Source organism: Corvus moneduloides, chromosome 16, assembly GCF_009650955.1.
Source record: "Corvus moneduloides isolate bCorMon1 chromosome 16, bCorMon1.pri, whole genome shotgun sequence".
In the NCBI taxonomy this organism is placed as follows: Eukaryota; Metazoa; Chordata; class Aves; order Passeriformes; family Corvidae; genus Corvus; species Corvus moneduloides.
In genome coordinates, this window is record NC_045491.1 from 16,167,020 (window position 1) to 16,193,392 (window position 26,373).

The 26,373-nt window shown below is 59.5% G+C and overlaps 3 protein-coding genes across 9 annotated transcripts; 2 read left to right on the top strand and 1 right to left on the bottom strand.

Moving 5' to 3' along the window:
• Positions 1-5,094: 5,094 nt before the first annotated feature.
• IGFALS (insulin like growth factor binding protein acid labile subunit) lies at positions 5,095-8,128 on the top strand. Its single transcript, XM_032125928.1, has 2 exons — positions 5,095-5,195; positions 5,794-8,128. The coding sequence occupies exons 1-2, from the start codon at positions 5,180-5,182 to the stop codon at positions 7,605-7,607; spliced, it is 1,830 nt and encodes a 609-aa protein (XP_031981819.1). The 5' UTR covers positions 5,095-5,179; the 3' UTR covers positions 7,608-8,128.
• Positions 8,129-8,980: 852 nt separating this feature from the next.
• NUBP2 (nucleotide binding protein 2) lies at positions 8,981-13,642 on the bottom strand. The gene is made up of 7 exons (XM_032125951.1): positions 13,551-13,642; positions 12,118-12,236; positions 11,321-11,519; positions 10,891-11,045; positions 10,624-10,734; positions 10,258-10,327; positions 8,981-9,679 (listed from the first exon to the last, which is right to left on the bottom strand). The coding sequence occupies exons 1-7, from the start codon at positions 13,582-13,584 to the stop codon at positions 9,537-9,539; spliced, it is 831 nt and encodes a 276-aa protein (XP_031981842.1). The 5' UTR covers positions 13,585-13,642; the 3' UTR covers positions 8,981-9,536.
• SPSB3 (splA/ryanodine receptor domain and SOCS box containing 3) lies at positions 12,858-22,509 on the top strand. Of its 7 annotated transcripts, XM_032125938.1 has the most exons (8): positions 12,858-13,114; positions 16,173-16,306; positions 17,856-18,036; positions 18,643-18,830; positions 20,599-20,701; positions 21,100-21,225; positions 21,447-21,809; positions 22,159-22,509. In XM_032125938.1, the coding sequence occupies exons 1-7, from the start codon at positions 13,066-13,068 to the stop codon at positions 21,791-21,793; spliced, it is 1,128 nt and encodes a 375-aa protein (XP_031981829.1). In that variant the 5' UTR covers positions 12,858-13,065; the 3' UTR covers positions 21,794-21,809; positions 22,159-22,509. The 7 variants fall into 7 exon arrangements, with proteins under 7 accessions (XP_031981829.1, XP_031981828.1, XP_031981830.1 ...); XM_032125937.1 differs by having other exon boundaries at positions 12,859-13,114; positions 21,447-22,509; XM_032125939.1 differs by having other exon boundaries at positions 12,859-13,114; positions 17,859-18,036; positions 21,447-22,509.
• Positions 22,510-26,373: the final 3,864 nt, after the last annotated feature.

Consider the following 26,373-nt stretch of genomic DNA (forward strand, 5'->3'; position numbering starts at 1 on the left):
CATCCTGACAGCAGCCCCGTGACAAGCAGAGCTCCTCACCTGTTCCAGGCTGCCGGAGGAGACCCCAGAGCCCCTCAGGGAAGGTCCGCAGAGGCCAGACACAGGGGCTGAGCGTTTGGGGGGGCTCGGGGGAAGGAGAAAGCGAGCAAAGCGTGCAATTACGGCTTGTTTTTCTGCAAAAGAACTTAACAGACCTGAAGTAATTTTATTAAGGTAATGAAAGTGTTGATGAGAATTCACAGTCTCTTCACACCCAGCGCGGAGCCGAATTCACACCCGGCCCACGGCGCCGGGAGCTCGGGAGCCTCGGGGGGGGCTCGGGCGCACGGAGGAGCTGAGCAGCCACTCCACCCCCCGAGGGGTCCCAGCCCCACATGGACACCCCAAGGATGGGCACCTCCACCCCCCGGATGCTGTCCCGGACCCCGAGACCCCGGTTTGGGGGGGGAGCAGCCCCACCCGTCAGCTGGGGGCTCGCTGAGCCGCGGGGAGCCCGTCGCACCCGGCAGAGGGCAATTCCCGGGCGCAAACACGGCTTTGTGTCTGCGAACGCACCCGTGCCGCCACCAGGAAGGACAGCGACCGCTTTTCCCACGGGTTGGGAATACGAAGCCAATTTTGTCCTGGGCAACACCACAAAAAAAAGCAGATTCGGGCTGAGAAATGAAGTTTTGGGGTGTCACTGCAGCTCGGAATCTCCAGCACCATTCCGGACTGAGCCACACAACCCTACCAGATCGAAATGCAAATCCCAGCTCTGTCCTGAGGGATTTTCACTCTTCTCGTCAGGGACACCTTGAGCACAGCCCCGGGAATGCAGCTTTGGGAGACGAAACCGCTCCCAAATCCAGGAGCTCCAGGGGCAGCTTTGGAGCGCGCAGCCGCCGGCCCGATCCCGCTGTGTGTTGTCAGCTCTCCCCAGCCCTGGCAGCCCTCGGCGGGGTCACACCCCACCCTGTGCCCTCCAGGGGACCCTGTGGCCCCGCAGGGGACCCCGAGCGGAGCAGGGGGAGCAGCCCCGCGCTCTCCGGAGCTCTCGGCAGGGCCGCACGGCGGTCGCGCAGTGACGGGCTCCATCTGGCTTCCAGCGCCAGCAAAGGGAATTCGCATCCGCTCCCGGATCTGACAAATTCCTCCTGGGATGCCGCTGGAGTACCCTGGCACCCGGGACGCCTGAGGTGCCACAGCCCAGGGATGGGGAATCCTCTGGGAGCCCGACTCCCACCGATCCCCCCCAACTCATCTTCTCTTTGTGTCCAACCTAAACCCACCCTCTTCCAGTTTAAAACCATCACCCTTTCTCCTGGCTTGAGGAAAAGCTTCTGTCACTTTTCCAAGCCCTCAGGCTGCCACAAGGCTTTCTCCAGGCTGGACAGCCCCAGGTCTCCCAGGCTGGAGAGGGGAGAGGAGGAGGGAGCTGAAGAACCTCTCCCAGCTCCCCCACAAAGAACAGGAAAGGTTCTTCCAGCCCCTGACCACCTCCATGGTCCCCTCTGGGTCCGCTCTGACCCATCCAGGCCTGCTCTGGCCCAGGATCCCAGGGTGGGATGTGTGTGTGCTCCAGGGGGGCTGAGGGGGAGAATCCTACCCTGCTGAACACCCCTCTGGTGATGCAGCCCCGGAGGTGCTGGGTTTGTGGGCTGCCAGCACCCACTGCCACCCCACGTCCCCTTTGTCACCCCTGGCATCTCCAGGGGCTTCCCTGCAGGACTGGAAGGAGGGTTGGGATGGGGCAGGCAGGGACACCCTGGCAGAAGGAGTGGGGTCATGGCCTTGTGATCACGGGCAGGAGGGAAGCCGGGGTCCCTCTGCCCCACTCTCACCCCATCGCTCCAGCCAGGCACCCCGAGGACCAGGCTGCTCCCTCCATCCAGCAGGAAGCTGATGTCCAGGTCTGCAGAGCTGACACAGAACATGGAAAATGCCTTTCCCCTCTCCCCACCCACCCTGGCACCTGCCATCAGGATCAGCCCTGCTGATCAGGATCAGTCCTGCCATCAAGATCCCTCTGTTCACTCCCCCAGCCCAGTTCCACTCTGACAGCCACTGTTCTCCTGCCATTCCCTGCCTCCATTGCCTCCAAATTCCCACTCCCAGGGCTCCTCTTCTCCCCACACCTCAGTGTTTGGGAATTGTCCCATCTGTGCTTCCAGCAATGGCCCTGGCCACCCTGAGTCATGTCTTGGGGACATCCTTGCCTCTCCCAGTCCAACCAGTCCGGCCAGGCTGATGTTGGTGATGCGGTTCCGCGTGGCCACGTGGGCCACCAGGGTTTGGCATCCCTGGGAGCACCTTTCCCAACTTCCCACACGGGCTCTGCAGCCGTGGCAGGGCAGTAGGTGGCACTCAGAGATGCCCGTGGGGACCTTTGCCAGTAGCTGCCACCACTCCTTGGTGCCCATCTCCTGTAGCAGGGACCAGGATGACCAGAAAGGTGGGAGGTCAGTGAGCACCAGGCAAAGCACCAGTCCTGGGGCTTGGTCCCTGCTGGTGTCCCCTGGAGAATGGCACAAGCTCTGTGGTGCTGGTGTCACCCCTCCCATCTTTATCGGGCACGTTTTTGGTCCTGAACGAGGAGCAGGAGTGCTGGTTGCTCTGGCAACGCGAGATGCTCTCCTCCAGACAGGGACAATATTTGGCAAGACTTGCTAAAAATACTCCCTAACTCAGCTGTGACAACGCCACACGTGTCACCTCCCTGCTCCCCTCAGGGCTTATTGGGCGGGTGCTGTCCCTGCCAGTGTCCAGAGTGTCCCTGGTCACTCACCCTGGCTGGGTGGGGACGGAGCAGGGATGTCCCGGGGTCCCACAGCAGATGTGGCCCAGCACTGTCCCCTCCCCAGTTCAGCCAGCCCAGGGACAGAACAGGGACAGCTGGTGGCATGTCCCACCCAAAGGCACTGGGAAGCTCCCTGGGGAGGGACCTGCAGGCACAGGGGGGGGCTGCTGGGGAAGGTAAATGATTCCTTAGAGTTTAAATAGGTTTTAAAACTACTTTTTTTATGATTTTGCTGCTTTTCCTAACACCATTACAGCCTTCTCCATGGCAACCAGGGGAGGGGCTCAGACTTTGGTCCCGGCCTGGGGAGTTTATCTGCTGGAGCTGGAGCAGTGGGGGGATCAGATGGGGGGGTCCCCACATTGGCCAGGGGCACCCTGGGAAGGGGACACCCCCAAACCCAGGTCCCCGTGGTGAAGCTGTGGTTCCCTGGGCAGATGGGGGGGCCTGGGGTGCAGGGACCAGCACCTGCAGGGTCCCAGCATCTCCCGCCACAGGAGATGGGACACATCCGGAGGAGAGGTCCCCAGGGAGGTCTAAAGGTGGAGCCAGGCCCAGAGGAGATGCTTCAAGGACCTCTAAAGGTGGGGATGGGTCCAGCTCCTCCCTGCACCACACCCACACTAGGAAGGGATTTCCTTATTTACCCTCCTTATTTTCCCATTGCATCTCGTTTGATATTTCCCCTGGGGAGGGAAATATTGATATTACCCCTGCTGGAGGCAGGGATAAACCTGCTCCCAGCTGCAGGCAGGGCTTGTTTAAACTTCCCAACGAGGTTTTGTGGGTTTTGGCTGGCTGAGCTGTGCTGGTTCAGCTCTTTCTAGCTTCCAGATTGATTACACCTTGTGTCAATATGTGCTCAGTGCCTATTAGTGGGCGCATGTATCCCTATCCCTCATTTCTCCCTCCTGATCTATAAATTCCCAGAAGACAGGATTAAAATAGAGGGGGAGGAGAATTCCACTCCGGGCCAAAAGGGAAGAGAGAAAACAGAGCCTGTGGGAAAGTTGGGTGGCAAGGCTGGAGCCTGGATGTCTCCCTCCAACACCTCTTCCCATGGGCCGAGATATGAGCTGGGGAGATGCCAGGCTCCCGTGGGAAGGGGCAAGGTGGGAGCAAGGTGTGGGAACAGTGGGGGAGAGAATCCCTGCTCCAGCTGCACCTCCCAAACCAGCCTGGGGGAACCAGGGCTGGGAAGAGCAACCCCAGGGGGAGATGCCTGTTCCTGGAGGTGTGGGTGTGAGTGGTGCCAGCCTGGTGCACCTCCAGGGAGGAAGGGGGCTACCAGGACAGGGGAAGGTTGAGCCATGGCTTTTCCATCTGGCAGCTGCTGGCCGCAGGGCTCCTCTTGCTGGGGCTTTTTCTTTCTTTTTCTTTCCTGGAAACTGGTAAAAGATTCCACAGAAGCTGTGTTGGAGCCTGGTAGGGAAATGACCTGGGACACAGGATGGGGTCAGCGGCCTCCCCAGGGTGGTTTTGATGAGCTGCCAGGGTCAGAGGGTGATCTGCCAGCCCTGGAGCATCATCCATCCTCACCCCGCTGGATGGGGGCCTGGCAGAGGAGCGGGGCACCCCCACAGCCACCACCTCACCAGGGGGCCCCTGGCTTTGCTCTCTGTTTCCCCTTTGGCACAGAAGCACTGGGCAGAGCAGGGGGTAGAGCTCCCAGCACCATCCCCACCCATACGGCAAGATAGGAGGGAAAATGGGAAAATGCCCACAGGAGGGGCTGAGGGTTCTGCCCCGAGGTTTTCAGTGCCACACAGGGAAGAGTTTTTTCCCCATTTTCCAGCTCATTTCCCACTTGCATCCCCACAAACCCTCAGGTGTTTCAGCCCATCTTGTACTAGAGATGATCCCCAAACCTTTAATCCCTGTGGATGCTCCAAGCCCCAGCGTGTGGCTTTTGTGTCCTGACGGAAAGTGAGGACCCACTGCCAGGGCTTATCCCAGGGCATCCCTGGCAGAGCAAGGCAGGGAAGGGTCAGTGCTGCTGCTCAGAACCCTCCCGGAGCTCAGGGTGCGGTGGTGGGACACCCTGCGAGGTTACCCCATTCCTCCCTCCGCACTCAAAGCCCACACAACCCCCATCCCTGGCAGGACCACCCTCTGCAGAACCCCCATCACGTTCCTGGACATCTCATTCCGTGCCCCATTGCCGAGTTGCCCTAAAGGCAGTCCCAGAGCCGGGAGAGCAGCGAGGAGCCCGTGCCGGTGCCGCTGCCGCCGGCCAGGCTGTCCCCGGGGCTCGGCCGCGGCCCGGGCCAGCAGCAGTGGGGTTAAGGCCGGCCGGGCGGGCGGCTGGACAGGCGTCAAGGTGGTTGCTCCATCCATCCCTGCGCAGTCGGAGGGGCCGGAGAGCGGAGCGGGAGCGGGAGCCCTGCCCTGCCCGCCGCCATGAGCACAGGCAAAGGTAAGGCTGGAACTGCTCCCGTCCAGGCTGGGGCTGGCGGGGGGGGGGGGGGGGGACACAAGCTGAGACTCTGCCCGAGCTTCAATCACCCTTTCCTCTGCTCCTTCTCTACTGCTAACAGGACATTTTGGGGGGCCCCGAGCTGCCTGGGGGGCTGCACGCACTGCAGGGCAGAGCCCGAGCCCGGATGGGGAGCGCAGGGATGGGCGGGGGCCGTGGTACTGAGACCCCGCAGGGCTGAGGGAGTCAAAGGGGGGCAGCTGGCGAGGAAGGGGAGAGGGGTCTGGGAGCTTTTCCCTGTAAAAGAGAGAAGCTGCTGCTGCAATATAGAGATGGATTTGGGGGGGTCCTGCAGCTGAGGGGTCAGAGCTGTGGCAGGAGGGGGGGGTGATGATCTTGCACCATTTCCCAAGGGATCCAGCCTCTGAAAACTCCTGCAGCTGCCCCGTGTGTGCAACGGGCTGGGGAGTGACCCCCGCACTCCCCAGCCCCAGCGGTGCAGGCACCCGGCCAGGGGGTCCCAAGGGTGTCCCAAGGGTGTCCCCTAGAGCAGCCACAGCCCTGCACTGACAGCGTCCCCTTTCCTCCACCCCCCCAGCAGGCATCCCCCTCCTGCTCCCCCTGGCCCTGCTGCTGGCTGCAGCCTCTCAGCCCCCCGGGGGGGACCCCCCGAAGGAGCCGGGGGACGGGGACGGCCCGCGCTGCCCCAGCCCCTGCGCCTGCAGCCTGGACGATTACAGCGAGGAGCTGAACGTCTTCTGCAGCGGCCGCAACCTGACGCGCCTGCCCGAGGACGTGCCCCCCAACGCCAAAGCCCTGTGGCTGGACGGCAACAACTTCACGCTGCTGCCGGCCGCTGCCTTCAGGAATTTATCAGCCCTGGACTTCCTGGACCTGCAGAGCAGCCAGCTGGGCTCCGTGGAGCAGCACGCCTTCCACGGGCTGCGCAGCCTCTACCACCTGCACCTGGAGCGCAACCGCCTCAAGCACCTGGCTCCGCACACCTTCCTGCACACCCAGAACCTCGTGTCCCTCAGCCTCAACAACAACCACTTCAGCAAGGTGGAGGAAGGGCTGTTCGCTGGGCTCTCCAACCTCTGGTACCTGAACCTGGGCTGGAACTCGCTGGTGGTGCTGCCTGACAGGGTGTTCCATGACCTGCCCAACCTGAGGGAGCTGATCCTGGCTGGGAACAAGCTGCCCTACCTCCAGCACCAGCTCTTCTGCAGCCTCACCGAGCTGAAGGAGCTGGACCTGAGCGGGAACGCGCTCAAGGGCATCAAGATCAACATCTTTGTCAAGCTGCAGAAGCTGCAGAAGCTGTACCTGAACCACAACCACATCAACGCCATCGCGCCCCGCGCCTTCATGGGCATGAAGTCCCTGCGGTGGCTGGACCTGTCCCACAACCGCCTGGTCTCGCTCTACGAGGACACCTTCCTGGGCCTCCTGAGCCTGCACGTCCTGCGCTTGTCCACCAACTCCATCACCAGCCTGAGGCCCAGGACTTTCAAGGACCTCCAGTTCCTGGAGGAGCTGCAGCTGGGGCACAACCGGATCCGGAGCCTGGTGGAAAGGACCTTCGAGGGGCTGGGCCAGCTGGAGGTGCTCAGCCTCAACAACAACCAGCTGCAGGACATCAGGGCCGGGGCCTTCCTGGGGCTGCACAACGTGGCCGTGATGCACTTGTCTGCCAACTGCATCAAGGTCCTGCCTGACTTTGTCTTCAAGGGGGTCACCAAGCTGCACAGCCTCCACCTGGAGCACAGCTGCGTGGGCAGGATCCGGGCCAACACCTTCTCCGGGCTCTCCAGCCTGCGGCGGCTCTTCCTGCAGCACAACAGCATCTCCCTCATCGAGGACCAGAGCTTCAGCGAACTGCACGAGCTCCTGGAGCTCGACCTGAAGCACAACAGGCTGAGCCACCTTTCGCCCCAGCTCTTCGTGGGGCTGAGCAACCTGGAGTACCTCTTCCTCTCCTCCAACCAGCTCCTGGAGATCTCCCAGGACACCTTCAGCCCGCTCCAGAGACTCTTCTGGCTCGACCTCTCCCACAACCAGCTGGAGACACTGGACAACAGCATCATCTCCCCCCTGGCCAACCTGCGCTACCTCAGCCTGAGGAATAACTCCCTGGAGACCTTCTCGGTGGCATTCCTGCGCCCCCCCTTCGCCCTGGAGCAGCTGTGGCTGGGGGGCAACACCTGGCACTGCAACTGCTCGCTGAAGGGCCTGCGGGACTTCTCCCTGCAGCACCCCGCCGTGGTCCCGCGCTTCGTGCAGTCGGTGGCCGAGGGGGACGACACCCATGTCCCCATCTACACCTACAACAACCTCACCTGCCTGCACCCCCCGGGCCTGGCGGGGCTGGACCTCCGCGACACCGCTGAGGAGAGCTTTGCTCACTGCTGAGCTGGGCTGGCCCCCCCAGGGACCCTCATCCACCACCACCCTGGCCCTGGCCCGGCCTCCCCGGGGCAGCAGCAGCAGCTGGGGCTCTGTGGCCACCCCAGACGAGCACCTCCAGCAGCCGCCTTGCTCAGAAGATGCTGGATGGGCACCAGCCCCCTGGGCTTCAAACTGAGTATTTCAGTCCCTTAATATTTAAATAGCAGCCCCCAGGGCAGAGCATGGTTGCTCCCAGCTCCCAGCAGGAGCATCTCTGGATGGGGGAATGCTGCACCCCCAGTCCTGCAGCCACAGCAAGGGGCAGCCCTGCCCAGGCCAGGACCTTTATGAGACAAAACAAAGAGTTTTCCTGCCATGGAGCAGTGGAGAAATCCTAAAAGCCCCCCCAAGCTTAGGGAAGGGGGCAGAGGACTTGCTGTAATGATTCCTTGCAGCAGCAGGTGTAGGCAGGGCACAGAAAGCCACACGTTGCTCACCTGATAAATGGCAGCAGACAAATAAACCTTTGGAGCTATTGCAACCCACCTTGTAAGTTATGTTTTTTCCAAAGCTCGTGCTGCCCCCGGCCGGGATTTCTCCCCAGAGCCCCTCAGGGTGAGGGATTCAGGCTCCTGGGGGCTCCCGGCATTTCCTGCAAGCCCTGGGTGGGTGGCACGTTCCCAGGGAGGGAGCAAGAAATGCCCAGCTATCCCACAGAAGCCAACAGCCCTGAGAGATTCCAGTGCTACTGCCTGGCTCTCCAAATCCCAGGTAAGTGTCCAAAGGTCAGACAAAATTTTCCTGGAAAATTGCATGAAGGGAAACCTGCTCGGGTGTGGGTCCTTGTGCAGCGGGAGCAGGGGTGGATGCTGCTCCTGCTCTCCTGCCTGCTGTAATCCAGCCTCATTGGTGGAAATGCAGTATTTCCCCATCTTCCCAAAACCTCACCGTGAGGGTGAGTCCCAAAGGTGGACAGGGAGGCAGGCAGGAGGGCCTCAGAGTCCAGGAGGGAGGGAGATAAGATGCAAGGCCTTCATGTGCTTCCCCAGCTAAACTCAAGCCTGCAGGAGGACAGCAGGTCCCACGGGAGCAGCAGCCCATGGGGAGAGGTGCAGGGACACTCGGAAGTGAATGGAGCAGGAACCACCTGGGGACACAGAGGAGCCCCAGGCTGGGGTTGGAGAAGAGCTGTGGCAAAGCATCCCATGAAGGGCTGCCAGGGCCAGCTCACAGCAAGACAAGGGACAGGCTGGATCCTGATGCTGTTATAGGAGAGATTCAGCTGAATTCCAGCAAGGAAACCAGGGAAAAGCAGGAAGCACCTTGATGCACGTGACGGGCCAAGACTCAGAGCTACAGCGAGGCCTGAAGCCATGGAAGAACAGAAGTCACAGACCTGCATTTTAAGAAGAGTGTTTACTGCCTGGAACCTTGAAAAATATTCCTGAGTCACACATCCCTGGCAGACCCCAAGGCCTCATTCCCAGCACGATGGGATGCAGCTCCCAGACAGCTCCCGAAGGCTTTTCCTCACACCCAGCCCATGCCGTGCCCTCACCGCCCGTCAGGAACCAGTGAGCCGAGAATTCCGAGCACAGGGGCCTGGCCTGGCTCCACATGGGAGCACCCAGCACGACCCAGCCACTGAAGCAAGCCCTGTGTGATCCATCAGGCAGGGGCAGCGGGAGAAGGCAGCAGCACACGGAGCCGCCATCCAGGTGATTGGAGCCGTCTGGGATCGCTGAGGGAAGAACAGCGCTTGACACAGCAGCTCCAGAGTCTCTTTGGGTCTGAGGGGATGGAGCTGCTTCCCCCTGGGACTGCCAGCAGCAATCTGTGCTCTCCCTCCCTCCCTCACACCCCCCAGTGAGACAGTTTGAGTTAAACAGCTCCTGCAGCCCCTTCCCACTGCTGGGGCTGCCAGCCTGGCACCAGTCCAGCTCCACACCCTCCTCAGGAGCTCCTCTGCGATGTATCCAAGATCTGCTGGGCAATGTGAGTCAAGGCAGGGAAGGCAGAGCTCTTGGGAAACTCTTGGATGAAGTCTCTGCCTTCTTCCAAGCTCTGGCTGAGCTGGGGGTCCAGGGGGACGCAGCCTGTGGGACAGGGGAGAGGAGGGTGAGAGCTCAGCTCCCTCCCTGTACGGCCAGGGTCTGCAGCCAGGGATCAAAAACACACTGCCAGGGTCAGCTCCAGGGAAAGGGGTAGGGAAGAGCAACCACTGCCCTCCCAGAGCTCTCCAGGAGACAATTCTCACCTGCAAGCACCTCCTCTGGGCCCAAGATCCCACCTCACCCTGGTGCTTCATGAGAGGGGCTCTCCCCTCTGATCCCAGCCCAGGGACGTGGGCTGATCCCCTCTGATCCCCTGTCCCAGGGACAGGGTTCAGCCCTCAGCCCCCATTTCTCAGGAAGGCTCCAGACATTCCAACATGGTTCTCATGGAGCTCCAGGCTTGTTTACTCTGTCACCATGATGTGGCATCACCATCTGTGGCCCAGCAGGGCCAGGGGCCAAATGTGAGGAGTTTGGATGGCAGAGAAGCAAAGCACAAACCTCAGCTCTGCCCAGGTGCCTGGGGCTCACAGCCCAGCCCACCTGCCTTCCCTGATGCTCCTTCTCTGTGCTCAGCCCTCCCACAGCACCATGAGATCACCCTGAGCAGAGCCACTCACCCAGGAAGGGCACCCCGGCGTGCTTGGCCAGCTCCTCACCTCCCCCTTTGGAGAAGATGTTTGTGCACTCCTGAAGGAATGAGCAGTGAGTCAGGAAGCCCAGAGCCCCGTGTGACAGGGCAGGTGCTGCCAGGCCCTGAGCAGAGCCAGCTCCCCTCCACCCTCCAGCCCCAGGCACTCGCTGTGTCCCCGCCCTCTCCCAGTGCTCCTGAGCAGAGCCCAGAGCTGGCAGCGTCTCCCCTCCCTGGCTCACAGCATCACCCCCATGGCATTTCCCGATTTGCCACCCAAGGCTCAGCACCCCACTAGTACAAGGAAGAGCCCACAAGAGCCCCAAGGCTGGACAATAAGGTCAGGAGAGCTCACAGAGCAGTGGGGGCACACAAAGCCGCTCATGTTCTCCACGATGCCGAGGATCCGCAGTCCCGCCTTCCTACAGAACGTCAGCTCCCGCCTCACATCCCCCACGGACACAGCCTGAGGGGGAACAACAGGACCTGGGGATCCCTCTGTGCACACTGATTGCGGCTCCAGAGCAGATGTGTACAACGAGACAGCCCTGTGCAAACCTGGCGTGCATTTTTCCCCCCTCCAAACCTGCAGCCTGCCAGAAATTCCAGCCCCGTGTCCTACCTGAGGTGTCGTGACCAGGATTGCTCCGAGCAGCTGGAAGGGCCTCAAGGCCTCCACGGTGGAGATGTGCTCGTCGGACGTGCCCGGCGGCGTGTCCACGATGAGGAAGTCCAGGTCCCCCCAGGCCACGTCAGTGAGAAATTGTTTGATCAAAGCTATGGAAATAAAAGGGGCAGATAAAAAAAACCCCAAACCACAACGGGTTTCAGCAGGTGACTTGGGAGCTGTGGGACAGGAGTTGGGAAGCGCCCTGGGGACAGGGACCCAGGGAGAGGGGACAAGGCTGTCTGTCAGCACAACATGTGAGGGATTTAAACCCACCCTTGTGGAACTGGAGCTTCATTCCCCCAAGGAATAACATCTCCAGGAGGCAGCAGCACCTCCAGGAGCGTTCACAGAAGGTTTCACCAGCAGCAAACCCCGGTGTTACCGTTTTTCTTGGGTCCTCTCCACACCACGGCATCGTCCGGCCTCTCCAGCAGGAAGCCAATGGACATGAGGGCGATGGCCTTGTCCTGGCCCACGAAGACGGGGACCCAGCCGCTGTCACACTGGTGCACGGCGCTGTCCTGCACCCTCAGCATGCGGGGGATGCTGGGGCCACACAGGTCCACGTCCAGGATCCCCACCTGGGGACAGGCACAGCCCTTCGGACAGGCCCGGCACGCTGGGCTCAGGAACCCCAAGCACCCAGCTCTGGGCTGCTCACAGCACTTCCACAACAGCCTCTGCAGCTCAGCAGCCACATTTGAAACACAAATGCTTTACCCTTCACATCCCTCCCGACCTCCTTCTCCCCAAGGAGCATCTCCTGGGTGTTTCCAAGTGCTTTATGCCAGAACTGGCTGCACAGAGCTTTTAATAAGATCCTCGGGGGATTCAGTCTGTCTCCTGCTCACACTTTTTGTCCCCATTTTAAGAGTCCTTGAGCTCACCCACTTCACCCCACAGAGGGAGCGAGGGTGACACCACAAAGGAGCAAAGTCACATCTCAGGCCAATTTCAACAACAAATATTGGGTGATTTAAGAGAACAGATAAAAGAGAAATGAACTGCAGTATCTGATCCAGGTACCTGAGCTGGATCACACTCTCACAAATTGCATTTTCCCAGGGAATCCACACACTGCCCACCCAGCACACCCACATGGGAAGGGTGGGCAAAACCCAGCCCAGCTGGAGGCTGGAAGGGAAAAGCCAGAGCTCAGCACCCCAAACCCTCTCTCACCCTCTTCCCGGCGCTGCGCAGCGCCAGGGCCAGCTCGGTGGAGATGGTGCTCTTCCCAACGCCGCCCTTCCCGGACAGCACCAGCAGGATGTGCCGCACCCCGGCCAGGCTGGCTCTGTCTGCAGGGGCATCACAGAGTCACAGAACATCCTGAGTGGGAAGGGACCCACAGGGATCACCCAGTCCCACCTCTGGTCCTGCACAGACACCCCAAATCCCACCCTGGGCATCCCTGGCAGCGCTGTCCAAATGCTCCTGGAGCTCTGGCAGCCTCGGGGCCGTGCCCATTGCCTGGGGAGCCTGGGCAGTGCCCAGCACCCTCTGGGGAAGAACCTTTCCCTGATCTCCAGCCTGACCCTGCCTGGCACAGCTCCAGCCGTTCCCTGTCCCTGTCCCAGAGATGGGAGCTGCCCCTCAGGAGGAGCTGCTGCCCCGGTGAGGTCTCACCTCAGTGTAAGGCAGTGGGAAAGAAGAGGTGGATGTGCCACGGGCTTTTTGTCATCAGAAAAGGGACAATAAGAACAATGGCAATAAACAGTGTGTGTGGGGAGCAAAGGCTTGTCCCGGTGACCTAAGTGGCCATTGGCCAGCACAGCAATAAACACGCACCGGGCTCGTGAGGCTCAGCCCGGGCATGGCCAGAGGCTGCTGGTGAGCTCAGGCCCTTGGCGTTTCCTTCCTCTGTGCCACACCAGTCCCTTCCTGCCAGTCCCACGCTCCACTCCAGCCTTCCTGCCGTTCCCTGCTGTGCTGTCAGCGCTCCCGGCTCTGCTTTGGGCTCAGCTCCCTGGAGCAGGGAGCGCTCGGGACCGCTGTCCCCGGCCCGGGGCAGCACAGGGGGCTCCAGCCACAGCCGGCAAACGCCACCCGCCCACCTGGGGCCCCGTCACGACCGGGCACGGACTCGAGGCGCCGGGGCTGGCCCGGCAGCCCAGCGGCACCGGTGGCATGGAGCCCGCACGCACCATGGCAGAGCTCATCCGCACCTCCGCCGACGGTAAAGGCTACGGGCCCCACAACGGGAAGGGGGGGAGAAGGGGGCCGGGGAGGGGTGAGACGGGGCCCCGCAGCGAGGCGCTCCCGGGATACCGCCCGGTGACAGCGGCAGCCCCGCGCCGGGCCCGGTTACTCGGCGCTGTCTTCCGCGGGAGTCGAGCCCGGGCCTCTGGCAAGGCTCAGCGTCGCCTCCCGATAACCGGGGCCCGCCGCCTATGGGACCCCGGCCCGGCCCGGGGCTCCCCTCACCGGGAGTCGGGCCCAACACCGCGGCACCGGCTCGGCCCGAGCACCTCGGAATTCCACAGGACCGGGTCCTAACCCCGCACTAGGCCTGGGCATTCCGGGCGGGACGTCCCCCTTGAGGCGAGTAGGGCCCCCCCAGACCGAGACCGCAGATCTCGGTTCCTCCAGGCCGCGGCCGCTGCTCCGCTCACCCCCAGCCGTTTCCTCCATGTTGCCTCCCCGCATCCCTCGCTTCCGCCTTCCGCCGGCCCACAGCCCCGCCCCCTCAGACTGACAGGAACTGTGTCCAATCGCAAGCCGCGCTCTCACCGGAGAACCCGCCCCCCAGGGCACCGCAGCCAATCCAGTCCTCGCACTCCCCTTGCATCAGCCAATAGGCTTAGTGCTTTCCCTTCGCGAGCGGCCGCCCAATGGCGCCGCTTCCCGGCGATTGGCACACAGGACAACCAATAGCGAGGGGCTTCTTCAGATCCCGCCCCCTCCGTCCTCCTCCGCATGTGAGTGACAGGGCGCCTAGCCAATGGTGAAGGGGCGCGGCGCGGCCGCAGCCAATGGGCGCCTGGGGGGCGGTGCCGGGAGCGGATTGTTTATGTCCCGGGAGGGGAAAGTAGGTCAGAGCGCCGCGGGGCCGGGCCGGGGCAGCGCCGGGCCGGGCAGGGCCGGGCAGGTGGGCCGGGGGGCTCGGAGGGACGGGCTGGAGGTGGGAGCCGGGGGTTGGGGTTTGGCTCAGGGCGGGCCGGGGTTGTGCGACCTAAGCGCGGTGGCCTGGCCTGGCCTGGCCTTGTCCTGTCCGGCCGCGCCTGAGCTACCGGGACAGCTGGGGCTCCGGTAGGCGCCTTCGGTGGAACCGCTGCTTCCGCAGCCAGGGAGCCGGGTCGGGCCGGGTCGGGCAGCCTGCCGTGGTTCCTCCGCGCCGCTCGGTGCCTGGGGAAGTGCTGGGGTAGCGCGGGTCACGCCGCAGCATCGCCTCGGGCCCGCGGAAAGGCCTCAGCGGCCCAGGGCCCCTGAGGGGTGAGGGGCTTTTGTGGCAGCACCGGTGTGACAGCAGGAGCGGGACAGTGGCCGTCCCCTGCGCTGGCACTGCTGAGGCACCTCCAGTCCTAGGGGCAGTTCTGGGCAAGAAAAACTCTGGGGGGCTGGAGCGGGTCCAGAGAAGGGAGCAGAGCTGGGAAGGGGCTGGAGCCCCAGGAGCGGCTGAGGGAGCTGGGAAAGGGGCTCAGGCTGGAGCAAAGGAGGCTCAGGGGGGACCTTGTGGCTCTGCACAAGTCCCTGACAGGAGGGGGCAGCCGGGGGGGGTCGGGCTCTGCTGCCAGGGAACAGGGACAGGAGGAGAGGGAACGGCCTCAGGCTGGGCCAGGGGAGGGGCAAGGTGGATATTGGGGAAATTCCTTCATGGGAAGGGTGGTCAGGCACTGGCACAGCTGCCCAGGGCAGTGCTGGGGTCACCATCCCTTGGGGGGATTTAAAAGCTGTGTGGATGTGGCACTTGGTGGCCTTGGCAGTGCCGGGGGAATGGTTGGACTCGTTGATCCAAGAGGTCTTTTCCAGCCATAATGATTCCATGACTGACTCTGCCATCGGTGCTGGATCATGTACTGGGATCTCTGTGCTGACTCTAAAGCCCAGCCTTAGCAAGGGCCTGGGGTACAGAGCTGCTCTGTTGGGCTGCTGTGGGTGCCCAACAAAGCTGGAGAAGGGGTTTCTGCTGGGATTTTAGGTCCTTTCCCAGCATGGCTGTGTGAGCCCTGTGATTCCAGCAGGTGGGATTTCCAGAGCCCTTCAAAGCATCCATGGGCAGCTGCACAGCCGGCTGTGGCTTGGCCTGTCCTGCTTTTCCAGGAGCTGCTCTCCTGCTGGTGACTGAGGCACAGGAGGAACAGGGCCAGGAGCTTTATGGCCGGCCCTGGCTTGGGACTGAGCTGAGGGAGAGGGTTCAAGGGTTACAGCCCTGCGGGTGCCTCTTGGTGGGGAGTTGAATTCTGCAAAGATAAACTTCAGGGGGGTGAGATTGGAAGCTGAGGTTTCCCTGTCACATCCAGTGCAGTGCTCCTGTGTGGCAGCTGGAAGCTGGGCTGGCCTGTCAAGCTGTCCACTGGGAAGGAGCCTTGGGAAGTCTGTCTCTGAACAACATCCCTGCTGGACTGGGAGACAGGCGGCTGCTTCCCTTCTGCCTATTGTCCTTGAGGCAAGTTGGGACAGGTCTGTCACAAGCCTAATTTCCCTCCAGAGCAGGAAAGTGGTTTTGCTTCCTCTCCAAGCACTGAGAGCAAAGGCCTCGCTCAGAGGGCAGTTGCAGGTGGACAGCCTTCCCTGCAGACAGATGGGCTGCAGTGGGGCTGGGGCAGTGCAGGTGGCCAGAGCCAGGACAGCTGCGGAAGGGTCGCTGGGCACCAGGGAGGCCGTGTTTTAGAGCAGCCTGCTCTAGTGGAAGGTGTCCCTGCCTATGGCAGGGGGTGGAACGAGATGAGCTTGAAGGTCCTTCCACCCCAAACAATTCTGTGATTCTGACAGCCCTGAAGCTTCTTAGGCCAGGTGAGAGGTGGTGGCTGGATCCAATTCCTGCGGTGGGGCAGCTGCTGCCACCACCACTGCATATTGGGAGTGTTTCTAGGGACCAGCTGAACACCTGGCTCACGGAGGAGTTGACCCTAGGTGGAGAAAGAGAAGTTCGGGTGAAGTTTGCGAAGGCTCTTGATGCAGCTGGAACTTCCTTTGCATCAGCTCATCTTGTGCTAGTCCCCCTGGGGGGTTTGGTGACCCAGGGAGTGGCCATGGGACGTGGCAGAAGTGTAACCTCGTGTCCCTTTCCCCAGCCTACCTGTCTGGGAGCAGCATGGCGCGGCGCCCGCGGAGCAGCCGGGCCTGGCACTTTGTGCTGAGCGGGGTCCGGCGTGAGGCCGACAGCCGGGCCGGTGCACGGGGCTGGGGCTACGACTCCGACGGGCAGGTAGGCTGGGCTCGGGGGGCTCTGGGTGGCACTGGGTGGCACTGGGGACGTTTTCCTTTCCCTGATATCAGGTGTGAACTGGCCAAAAGCAGAAAGGATTTAACAATGGTCAGTATTGATGCTAAGCAAAATGCTTTTTTAAGCACAGAATGGGTGTGTCATACATAAAGTACATACAATATTTTTAAATACTGTTCTGGAAGTAGAGCTCTAGATAAGTGTGTGAAGTGGATCTGTTCCCTGATCTGGCTCGCTGTGCTCCCTCCTGGGCTGTGAGGCCCTTAGAGATGGTAGTGGAGATTGTGGGACAGTGTCTTCAGACTGAGATTTCCTCACATTTTCTGCTTTGTGATGTGAACATCACTTCTGAAGCTGGTCCAGGTGTGCTGGAGATGGGAACACAGCAGGGAGAGCAGGAGTAAAACAAGGCAAGGAGTGACTGATTTGCCTCTGCCATCATTCCCTCTTTTCCCTAATACTTGAGTGTGTGAGTTGAGTTTCCTGTGTAGTGGTGGGGACACAAGGAGCTGCTCCAGGAGCTTCAGGGCCACACTGAAGCCATGAGGCCACTGCCAGAGCACAGTGTCCAAACCCAGGCACTGTGCTCCCAGAAATCGAGCAGTTTTCTGTGCCTGCAGTCATGGGAATGACAGGATTTCCAGGTGGCAGTACTTAGGGAAGTAAGAAGTTAGGAAAGACAGAACCCAAGCTCTTGGGTTTGCAGGCCAGAGGAGATCTGGGCAGTACATATGTAAGCCCAAGTAGTTTCAATTCCCTGTCTTACACAGCTGCAAGAACATGAGTTTAAAGGATTTTTGTCATTAAATACCCCTTACCTTGGGGGTGAATAACAAGCAGGTACACCTGAGCAGTGTGTAAACCTAGAGTAACTCGCTGCAATCAGTGATAAGAGAATCCCTTAGGCAACACCATAACACAGGGGTGAAACTGGGCTGTGACTCCCACAGTGTCTAGTCCAGGATCACTTTTGTCTCTTGGCACTGGGGAACAGTAAATCAGGTTTTTGTGTTCATGAATGTAAACAAAAGCCCTTTAATCCTGCCCTGGGTTCCCCGTGGGCCTGTCTGCAGCACTGGCCTGAGGAGCTGCAGCCGTGCTGCTCAACTGGCTCCCTTTGTTCTGCCCCCTCTCCCTTCTCCCCCTTGTGTGTCCCAGGCTCCTCACAGCCTCTCCAGAGCAGTGCTTGGCTCTGCTGATGGCTGGAACCTGCCTGGTGAAAGCCAAAGCTTCAGCACAGAATTTCCTTCAAAATGTGTGTTCCAGGCTTGTGACCCTGCTGTGACAGCTCCTTGTTCCCAGCAGGCACAAAGAACGTACCTGCACCGCAGAGTGCTGAGAGGTCCCTGCAGCTCAGCAGGCACTGCCCATGTCCCAGAGCAGGGTAATGCCACGGGCACAGCCTCCCTGTGTGACAGGCCAGGACATGACATGAGCCTGGGGATGTCCCTGCACAGCCCGCAGGGAGCTCTGCCAGCCCAGCTCCCATGCCCAGGGATGCCCAGCAGCGACCATTCCCTGTTCTCCCCAGCAGCACAGCGACTCGGACTCGGAGCCGGAGTTTTCCTCCCTGTCTCCCTCCATCCCGAGCGCCATCCCTGTGACTGGAGAGTCCTACTGCAACTGTGAGAACCAAAGTGAAGCTCCCTACTGCTCCAGCCTGCACGCCCTGCACCGTGTCCGCGACTGCCGCTGCGGCGAGGAGGACGAGTGTAAGGGGCTGGGGGGGCCCCTGCAGTGTCCCGTCCCTGTCCCAGCATTCCTTTGTTTACTTCCTGAGGCTGTAGGGGGATTACCAGCCTGTGCCTGCTGTCATGTTTCCAGGGCTCAGGGCTGAGCTGTGACAGCATCAGCTCTCACCTCTGGGACCTGCTTTCTGATCCGGCTTAGGCCACAGGTGAAACAGAGCCGGTGCTTAGGGCCCTCCTGATCCCTGCAATGGCTGGTGGGGTGCCAGGCTCAGAGCACAGAGTGGGCTTGGGCTGGCTGGCAGAGCCTGTGGCATGGCAGAGCCATCCCTTGATCCCGTGAGGAGTGCGGGGAGAAGGGAGGCTCTGCCTGGTGTCAGCCAAAATTGGGCCTGGTGAATGCTGCCAGCTTTGGAGCACTGTCCATCCCTGGTGGGGCACTGTGGAATAGTTCAGGCCTCAAGCAGTTCTCTGATGTGCACAGCCTAAGATTTACCCTCTTAAACTGTAAGAGAAACATAAACAACCCCACTAACAGCCTTCAAAACAAACATCCACCCATGCTTTGGCTTGGTGGTAGTTCCCTGAAGGTCTTTGCCCATCCTTGTCCCCTCTGTGCTTCCTCAACAGATTTCGACTGGGTGTGGGATGACCTGAACAAGTCGACGGCCACCCTGCTGACGTGTGACAACCGCAAGGTGAACTTCCACATGGAGTACAGCTGTGGCACGGCCGCCATCCGCGGCAACAAGGAGCTGGCAGATGGGCAGCACTTCTGGGAGATCAAGATGACCTCCCCGGTGTATGGCACTGACATGGTACGTGTGGGGCACACAGAAGTGCCCAGGGTTTTGGACAGGAGCTGGGAGGATGCAGTTCTACCACAGCAGATCAGGTTTGAGGCTGTCTGGAAGTGCACAAGTGCCTGGGGACCTGATGAGGTGCATCCCTGGGATCTGAGGGAACTGGTGGATGAAGTGGTGTAGCCACTATCTGTCATATCTGAGAAGCTGTGGCAGTCTGGTGAAGTTCCCAGTGACTGGAAAAGAGGAAACTTAACCCCCATTTTTCAAACGGGAAATAAAGAAGATCTGGGGAAGTACAGGCTGGCCAGTCTTACCTCTGTGCCTGGCAGTCATGGAGCAGATCCTTTTGGAAACTATGCAAAGGCTCATGGAAAAAGTGGAAGCGGTTGATGACGTCCATCAGGGCTTCACTAAGGGCAAATCCTGCCTGACAGATGCAGTGGCCTTCTGTGATGGGGTTGCAGTGTTGGTGCATGAGGGAAGAGGAACTGATCTCATCTACTTGAATTTGGGCAAAGGATTTGTTGCTGCCTTGCATGGTATCTCTCACCTGGAGAGACATGGATTTGACAGAGGGACCACTTGGTGGGCATGGAATTGTCTGGATGGTCACACGCAAAGAGGTGGAGTCAACAGAGACCAGTTACAAGTGACATTGCTCAGGGGCTGGCATTGGGGCCAGTACTGGACATGGACATGGGATCAGGGCATTCAGCCAGGCTGGAGCTGACACCCAGCTGTGTGGGGAGGTGACACCCTGGAGGGGAGACATGGGGCATCCCGAGGGACCTGGACAGGCTGGAGAGGTGGGGCCATGGGAAAAAAGTTCAACAAAGCCAAGTGCCAGTGCTGCACCTGGGTCAGGGCACTAATCCAGGCTGGGCAGAGAATGGATCGAGAGCAGCCCTGGGAGAAGGACGTGGAGTGTTGGAGGATGAGAACTGGACACAGCCTGGTCATGTGCACCCAGACCCCCCCCATGCCCTGGGCTGAGCCCCAGAGTGGGCAGCAGGGGAGGGGGGGATTCTGCCCCTCTGCCCCCTCAGGTGAGACCCCACCTGCAGAGCTGCCCCAGCCCTGGGGCCAACAGCAGAGGGACATGGAGCTGCTGGAGAGAGCCCAGGGGAGGCCACGGAGATGCCCCAAGGGCTGGAGCCCCTCTGCTCTGGAGCCAGGCTGGGAGAGCTGGGGGTGTTCACCTGGACAAGTGAAGGCTCCAGGGACACCTCAGAGCCCCTTGCAGGGCCTAAAGGGGCTCCAGGAGAGCTGCAGAGGGACTGGGGACAAGGGATGGAGGGACAGGACACAGGGAATGGCTTCCCACTGCCAGGGGGCAGGGCTGGATGGGATATTGGGAAGGAATTGTTCCCTGGGAGGGTGGGCAGGCCCTGGCACAGGGTGCCCAGAAGAATCCCTGGCAGTGTCCAAGGCCAGGCTGGATGGGGCCTGGAGCAGGCTGGGATAGGGGAAGGTGTCCCTGCCCATGGCAGGGGGTGGAATGGGATGAGCTTTAAGGTCCCTTCCAACTCAGACCATTCCATGACTCTATGAACAGGACAGTGACCTTCTTCAGCAGTTCAGCTGGGCCTCCTCACTTAGGAAATTGAAGCTGGGAGCCTTCAGCTCCACCCTGAAACCTCTGACTTGGCTTCACCAAGCCCTCTGGGTGTTTTGGACTGAGCCAAGAAGAGGAGGGAAGAACTGGAGGTGGAATGTGGTTGTGTTTTGTTACTTGAAAAGACACTGAGCTTGTGTTCTTACTCCCTGCTTTGCCTCCCAGATGGTGGGAATTGGGACGTCCGATGTGAACCTGGACAAGTACCGTCACACCTTCTGCAGCCTGCTGGGCAAGGACGAGGACAGCTGGGGACTCTCTTACACAGGTAACACAGACAGGGGGGCTGGATGGGCAGCAGTAGCCCAAGAGGTGCCCCCAGACCTGTGAATCCCTTCATTAAGGACACCAGAGCAGCTGCCGACAGCTCACAGCCCTTGGAGCGTCTCTCCTGGCCCGTGTTTTGCAGAGCCCTTAGACCTGGTGTGGGACCCTCCAGGGCACCAGGGTGCTACTGTCACATCACCACTTCGGGGTTTCAGTGCTGGAGTTGTAAAACCACAACTTTCCCCTTTCTAGCAGCCACTCTGGGATGGGAGGGCAAGGATCAGGCAGTGCAGGGATGTTTCTGGCACTGAGCGAGGCTGTACCAGCAGCATGGGAGTTGGGATGAATTCCTGGAGTGCAGGTTTTCCACAGAATGCCATTTTTTGGGTGTGTTTTCAGGACTGCTGCATCACAAGGGAGACAAAACAAACTTCTCCTCGAGGTTTGGCCAGGGCTCCATTATTGGGGTGCATTTGGACACGTGGCACGGGACGCTCACATTCTTCAAGAACCGCAAGTGCATAGGTGAGAGCCAGGGATGGGGTGGGAGGAACTCGAGCCTGGCTGCAGCAGAAAACACTGAGAAAGCAGAAGACCAAGGTGTGAAGTGAGTGGGGGGAAGATCACATTTCTTGTTTAATAGATTGGGAGTTCAGAAAGCTTTTCCCAAGGGCTCGGGGTAGGTGAGAGGGGGGAGATCCCTCTGTCTAAACTAACATGCCCTCCCTGGTGCTGTGCCCTGGCAGGGGTGGCAGCCACGAAGCTGCAGAACAAGAAGTTTTACCCCATGGTGTGCTCGACGGCGGCCAAGAGCAGCATGAAGGTGATCCGGTCCTGCGCCAGCTGCACGTCCCTGCAGTACCTGTGCTGCTTCCGCCTGCGCCAGCTCCTGCCCGACTACGTGGACACGCTGGAGGTGCTGCCCCTGCCCCCGGGACTCAAGCAGGTGCTGCAAAACAAACTGGGCTGGGTCTTGAGCATGAACTATAGCACGTCGAAGCCTTCCTCCTCCTCGTCCTCGGGGAGCGACTCGGACAGCTCGTGCAGCTCGGATGCGGAGGCCTGCCAAAGGAAGAGGTGCAGGAGGACATAATGGCTCTGCACACCAGGTGGGTGGGGGTTTGTTGTGTTGTCTGTGAGGGCCAGCCAAGCCTGATGCACCTCTTCCTTCATGGGGACATCCATTTCTACGTGTTGGCAAAGATTTCTCCAGTGCTGTGGAAATCTTTGGCCTCGACATCCATCGCAGGCATTTAGAAGAGTTGCTGGCTCCAAGAGATGCCAGTTCTGACACAAGAAAATTGTGGTGAAATGTCTGAGCTTCATCTCCTGACTTGCTATGGAAGCCAGCACCTCTTCCTGAAGGATCTCTCTTCTCCCTGTTGGCACAGACAACGTTTAAGAAATTGGACTTGATGACAGGAGTTGGACTTGATAATCTTTGTGGCTCCTTTCCAGCTCAGGATATTGTGATGATTAAAGCGGCCTCCTGGTTGGAGTGTACTGGATTCCAGTCAGACAATGGACCTGACTCATCGAGACACAATCCCAGGCCAGTCCTCTCCTCTCTGTGTGTGTAGGTTTGGTGTCTGCCATGACCTCGTCCCGCTCTGGGGCACAACAGAGCAGCAGCTGGAGGGAAAGGGCCCCCAGAGACACTGCTGGGAGCAGGTACAGGAGCTGAGCTGTGGGTGGTCTTCCTCGAGCCCCCGGGGACTTTGAATTGCTTTGCATGTTGGTTCCTGCTGCTTCTCCTCTGTCCACGACTGTGTTAAACTGTAATAATAAAAGTAGAAGCTGTCTGTTGTTCCTCTTGGGGCCCTTGAAGGCAGGAAGCTGCAGGTGCTTGTCAAAAACAGCCTGGGCAGCAGTGTGGAGGGGAGGTTTTGGCTGCAGCAGTTGTGTGTCAGAGCTGGAGGAGGTGAAGGCAGCAGAGATGCCCTTGTCTCTGTGCAGGGCTCTTGTGCTTCCCACTGAACCAGAAGTCTGGCTGGGGTGATGTTCAGTGGAGCCAGGCTGCTGCCTGTGGCTGTGCACTGGGAGGGTTTATAGTGCCTGTCCTCTGGCAGGTCACGCTGGGACAAACACCCCAAACCCCCACCCCAGAGCCTGGCAATCAGAGCCACCCCTCCAAGACTTTGTGGTCATGCTGAGAGGAAATGCTGGATTAGGATCTGGACAAGTGACTGATTGTGTAGTGGCCTCGTGCCACTGCCAGGGAACGGGCTCTGTGCTCCCACAGGACTGGTGCCAGTCCCTGCAGGGCCTGTGGACAGCCCATGGGGCTTTTCCCCAGCCTGTGAGCTCTCTTCTGGTGGACAGCTGAGGATTCAGCACTGAGCTGGTGCTGTTAGCCTTGCAAAGGGCATTGGAAAGCGGAACAGGGCTGAGGTATGGACGGGAAATGGCTTTTAACCAGTTCTCTCTGTGGGTTTCCTCCCAACAAGTTCCAGCTGCTGCCTTTTCCTTTCCCACCACAGACCCCCATAGGGTCAGGTAAAACTTGCACCATGTGCACTTACTCCTTGCTAAGCTCATTCCCAGATCCTGAAGCGAAGATGGCTCTTGCTCCTCTGGGGCCAGGCTTTGAATGAGAACCTTACTGCAGCAGTAAGGCCCTGTCTGTGCCTCTGGATCTGTGCTGCAGCCAGAACAAGCTTGCCTGGTTTGCTCTTCCCCAGAAACTGATTCAGGCAGCAGCAGCTGGAGGCAGAGGAATCCCTGGCAGGGAGGAAGGTGGTTTGGAGGGGCCCTCCCGCTCCTGCAGCGCTGGTTGTTCCAAGGGAGGAAGTTCAGGAGTTCTGTGTCACTGTGGAAAGCCCCAGTGAACAATCCCAAACCTCAGCAGGCACTGGGGGAGCCCTGACCCACCCCCGTCCTGGCTGTGGCTATTTCTGAGTAATAATGGAGCGTATGCTTTGGAAAAAGAGAATCCCATCCTAACCCACCATTTCCCATGGATTTTCTACAGCTTATCCAGCATTTTCTCGTGTTGGGAGTTCAGTGAACAAACTCCCCTGCTCTGCCCTGAGCTGTGTTACCCCAAGGATGTAGTTCCCCTCTGGCCAGCTGGTTTTGACAGCTGGCAGGTGTTTTCCAAAGTGACTCAAACAGGACCCACCTGTCCCTGGAAGCCACAGCAGGATCTACAGTAACAGATCCCACAAAGAGCCAGAGCAGGACATGCAGTCAGGCCACGCTGAAGAAAACACATGGCTTGTCCAACACCTCACCTGCAAAGATAGAGCTACCCCCAGCCCCTGTTCCAACATTCCTTAGCTCTCACAGGAGACAGACAGCTTTCCAGCCAGTGGGATAGAAAGCTGGGGGAGCTAAAAGAGGAAATGAGAGCCAAGAGGCTGAAGAAAGCATCTGTAAGGAGACATTTATTGATGTGCAAGTCTCTGTTCTGAAGGAGAATCAGCTGCTTCCCCTGGCCAGGCTCCTGGCTGCAGCTCGGCCCCAGCCGAGCACTGGCAGATAAAAGGAGTGACCAGCACCACCCCCAGTCCCTCTGCGGGGATCAGGACAGAACCAGAACAAGGCTGGGCTTAGAGATGTGGCAGGGCCAGCTTGCCCTAGCACAGTGGTCTCTGCCACTGATGTCCCATGTCACTGGGATGCTCAGAGGGTGTCATTTGTCACCTTCTGTGCTGCATTCTCCATGGGCCTTTGAGCACATGAGAAGAGGCAGCAGTTAGCACAGATGCTCTAGAAGACCCCAGTCATCCCTGCAGGCCTCAATCCCATTGTTACAGTGAGGATCCATGACTGAGCCTTCATCCAAACATATCAGGATGGGGGGATACAGCTCAGAAGAAACAACATCTATCACTTGGAAACAGACCTTGCACACACTCAGTGGTGTGCTGTCTCTCCAGAGAGAGCTGTAAAGCCACTTCATCAAATCCTAGAATGGTTTGGATTGGGAGGGACCTTAAAGCCCATCTCATCCCACCCCCTGCCATGGGCAGGGACACCTTCCACTAGCTCAGGCTGCTCTAAGCCCCATCCAACCTGGCCTTGGGCACTGCCAGGGATCCAGGGGCAGCCCCAGCTGCTCTGGGCACCCTGTGCCAGGGCCTGCCCACCCTCCCAGGGAACAATTCCTTCCCAATATCCCATCTAACCCTGCCCTCTGGCAGTGGGAAGAAACACATCTTCCAAAGAAGCTGTGCTGATGACAGAGACCAAAGCTCCAGGGGAAGGAAAAGGACGGGAGAGTATTTGATTATGTGAGATTATAGAAAAAAATGTTGTCAGAGTTCCTCATCTAGTAGGAGTTTTACATGATTAATGTTCACAAAAACAAGCACTTGCTGATAAAAATGTGCCTTCATCCATTGGCTGAGCTGCTGTCAGAATGGTCAGAGCATTCCAGTCTAATCCTGTTCCTGCTGCTCTCAGTTGGGAACAGCAGAAAGCTCAGGGGTCTGTGGGGGGGGGAGATCTCGGTAAGCTAAAGCAGCTCCCTGAAGGTTCAGACAGCAGAAGAGCAAGAGAAGTGTGGGGTACACCATGAGGAGAGTTTGATGTCCTGTGTAAAGCCCTCACACTTCTGGGGTGACACATTTTCTGCCTGAGGGGCTGTAGCTGTCACACTGCAGCAGCAGCCACTGGGACACCAAAACCAGAGCTGAGGGACAGACCGTGGGGGACAGTGGATGCCCCAACAATCCCTGAGCTGCCCTGGCTGGGTGGGCAACCAAAGGTATCACCAGGGGAACATGGCACGATGATGTGAGCAGGTCCTGGGAAGTGAGACCACAGCAGGGAGGCCTGGGAGGGCCAACGGGAGGGTGAGCAGGCACTGCTGGAACAATGCTCTGGTTTAATCACACATTCACCCAGAGACAAGCCTCGCTTCCCTAGGGAGCTGGTGGCACATTCAGGGCTTGTTTGCTCCATCAACACAGAACTTTTAGTGAGGATGCCCATGACAGCCCTCGCTGCCCTTGTCCTCCAAGCTTTAACAGGCCACAGAGGGCCTTGAGGGCTTTCCTGTAACAGGGGAGGGGTTGCTTCTATTGTAGCTGCTGCTGCTGCAGGGCTGACTCGGTTCTACTGCTGGAATTGTCACTTCCACACCTGCCACAGTCCTGGGCTGTCCTTCTCCATTTGCAAGCCCTGACCCAGGCCCTGGAAGGGCAGGAAGGAAACTCCTGCAGCTCCAGCTGTCTCCTGCAGAAAGCTGGAGCAAGGCCTGAGGCTGGTGTGTGCCCAGACCCTGCAGCCCTTCCCTGGCATTAAGCTCTGGGCTTCTTCTAAAGCCTCTTTCTGCCAAGGGCTAATATTTTTTCCAGCTCAATCTTCTTTCCTTTCCTGGACATCTCCAGAGCACGGGGGTGAAAAGATTTTCCTAAGGTCATCTTGCCTCCTTCCCTAGTGCTGAGTCACCACTGCATTCACCACGAGAACAGATTTTCATCTGCAGAGACTCAAAAGGATCTTGAGACACACAAATAATCGGGGCCCTTCCACTGACAGCATCAAGGATAGGCTGGCAGCCACTGACAAATGTTCCTGTAACTTTCACGGAGGTTTCCCAAAGCTCTGGGCTTGGGATGTGAAGGAATGACTCACTTGTCCAGGTGTTTTGTTCTTGCCCTTGTCAGAGAGGTGCTGGCCAAATTCCTGCCACATGTCTAGGGAGAGCAGTGTGGTGGTCACCCC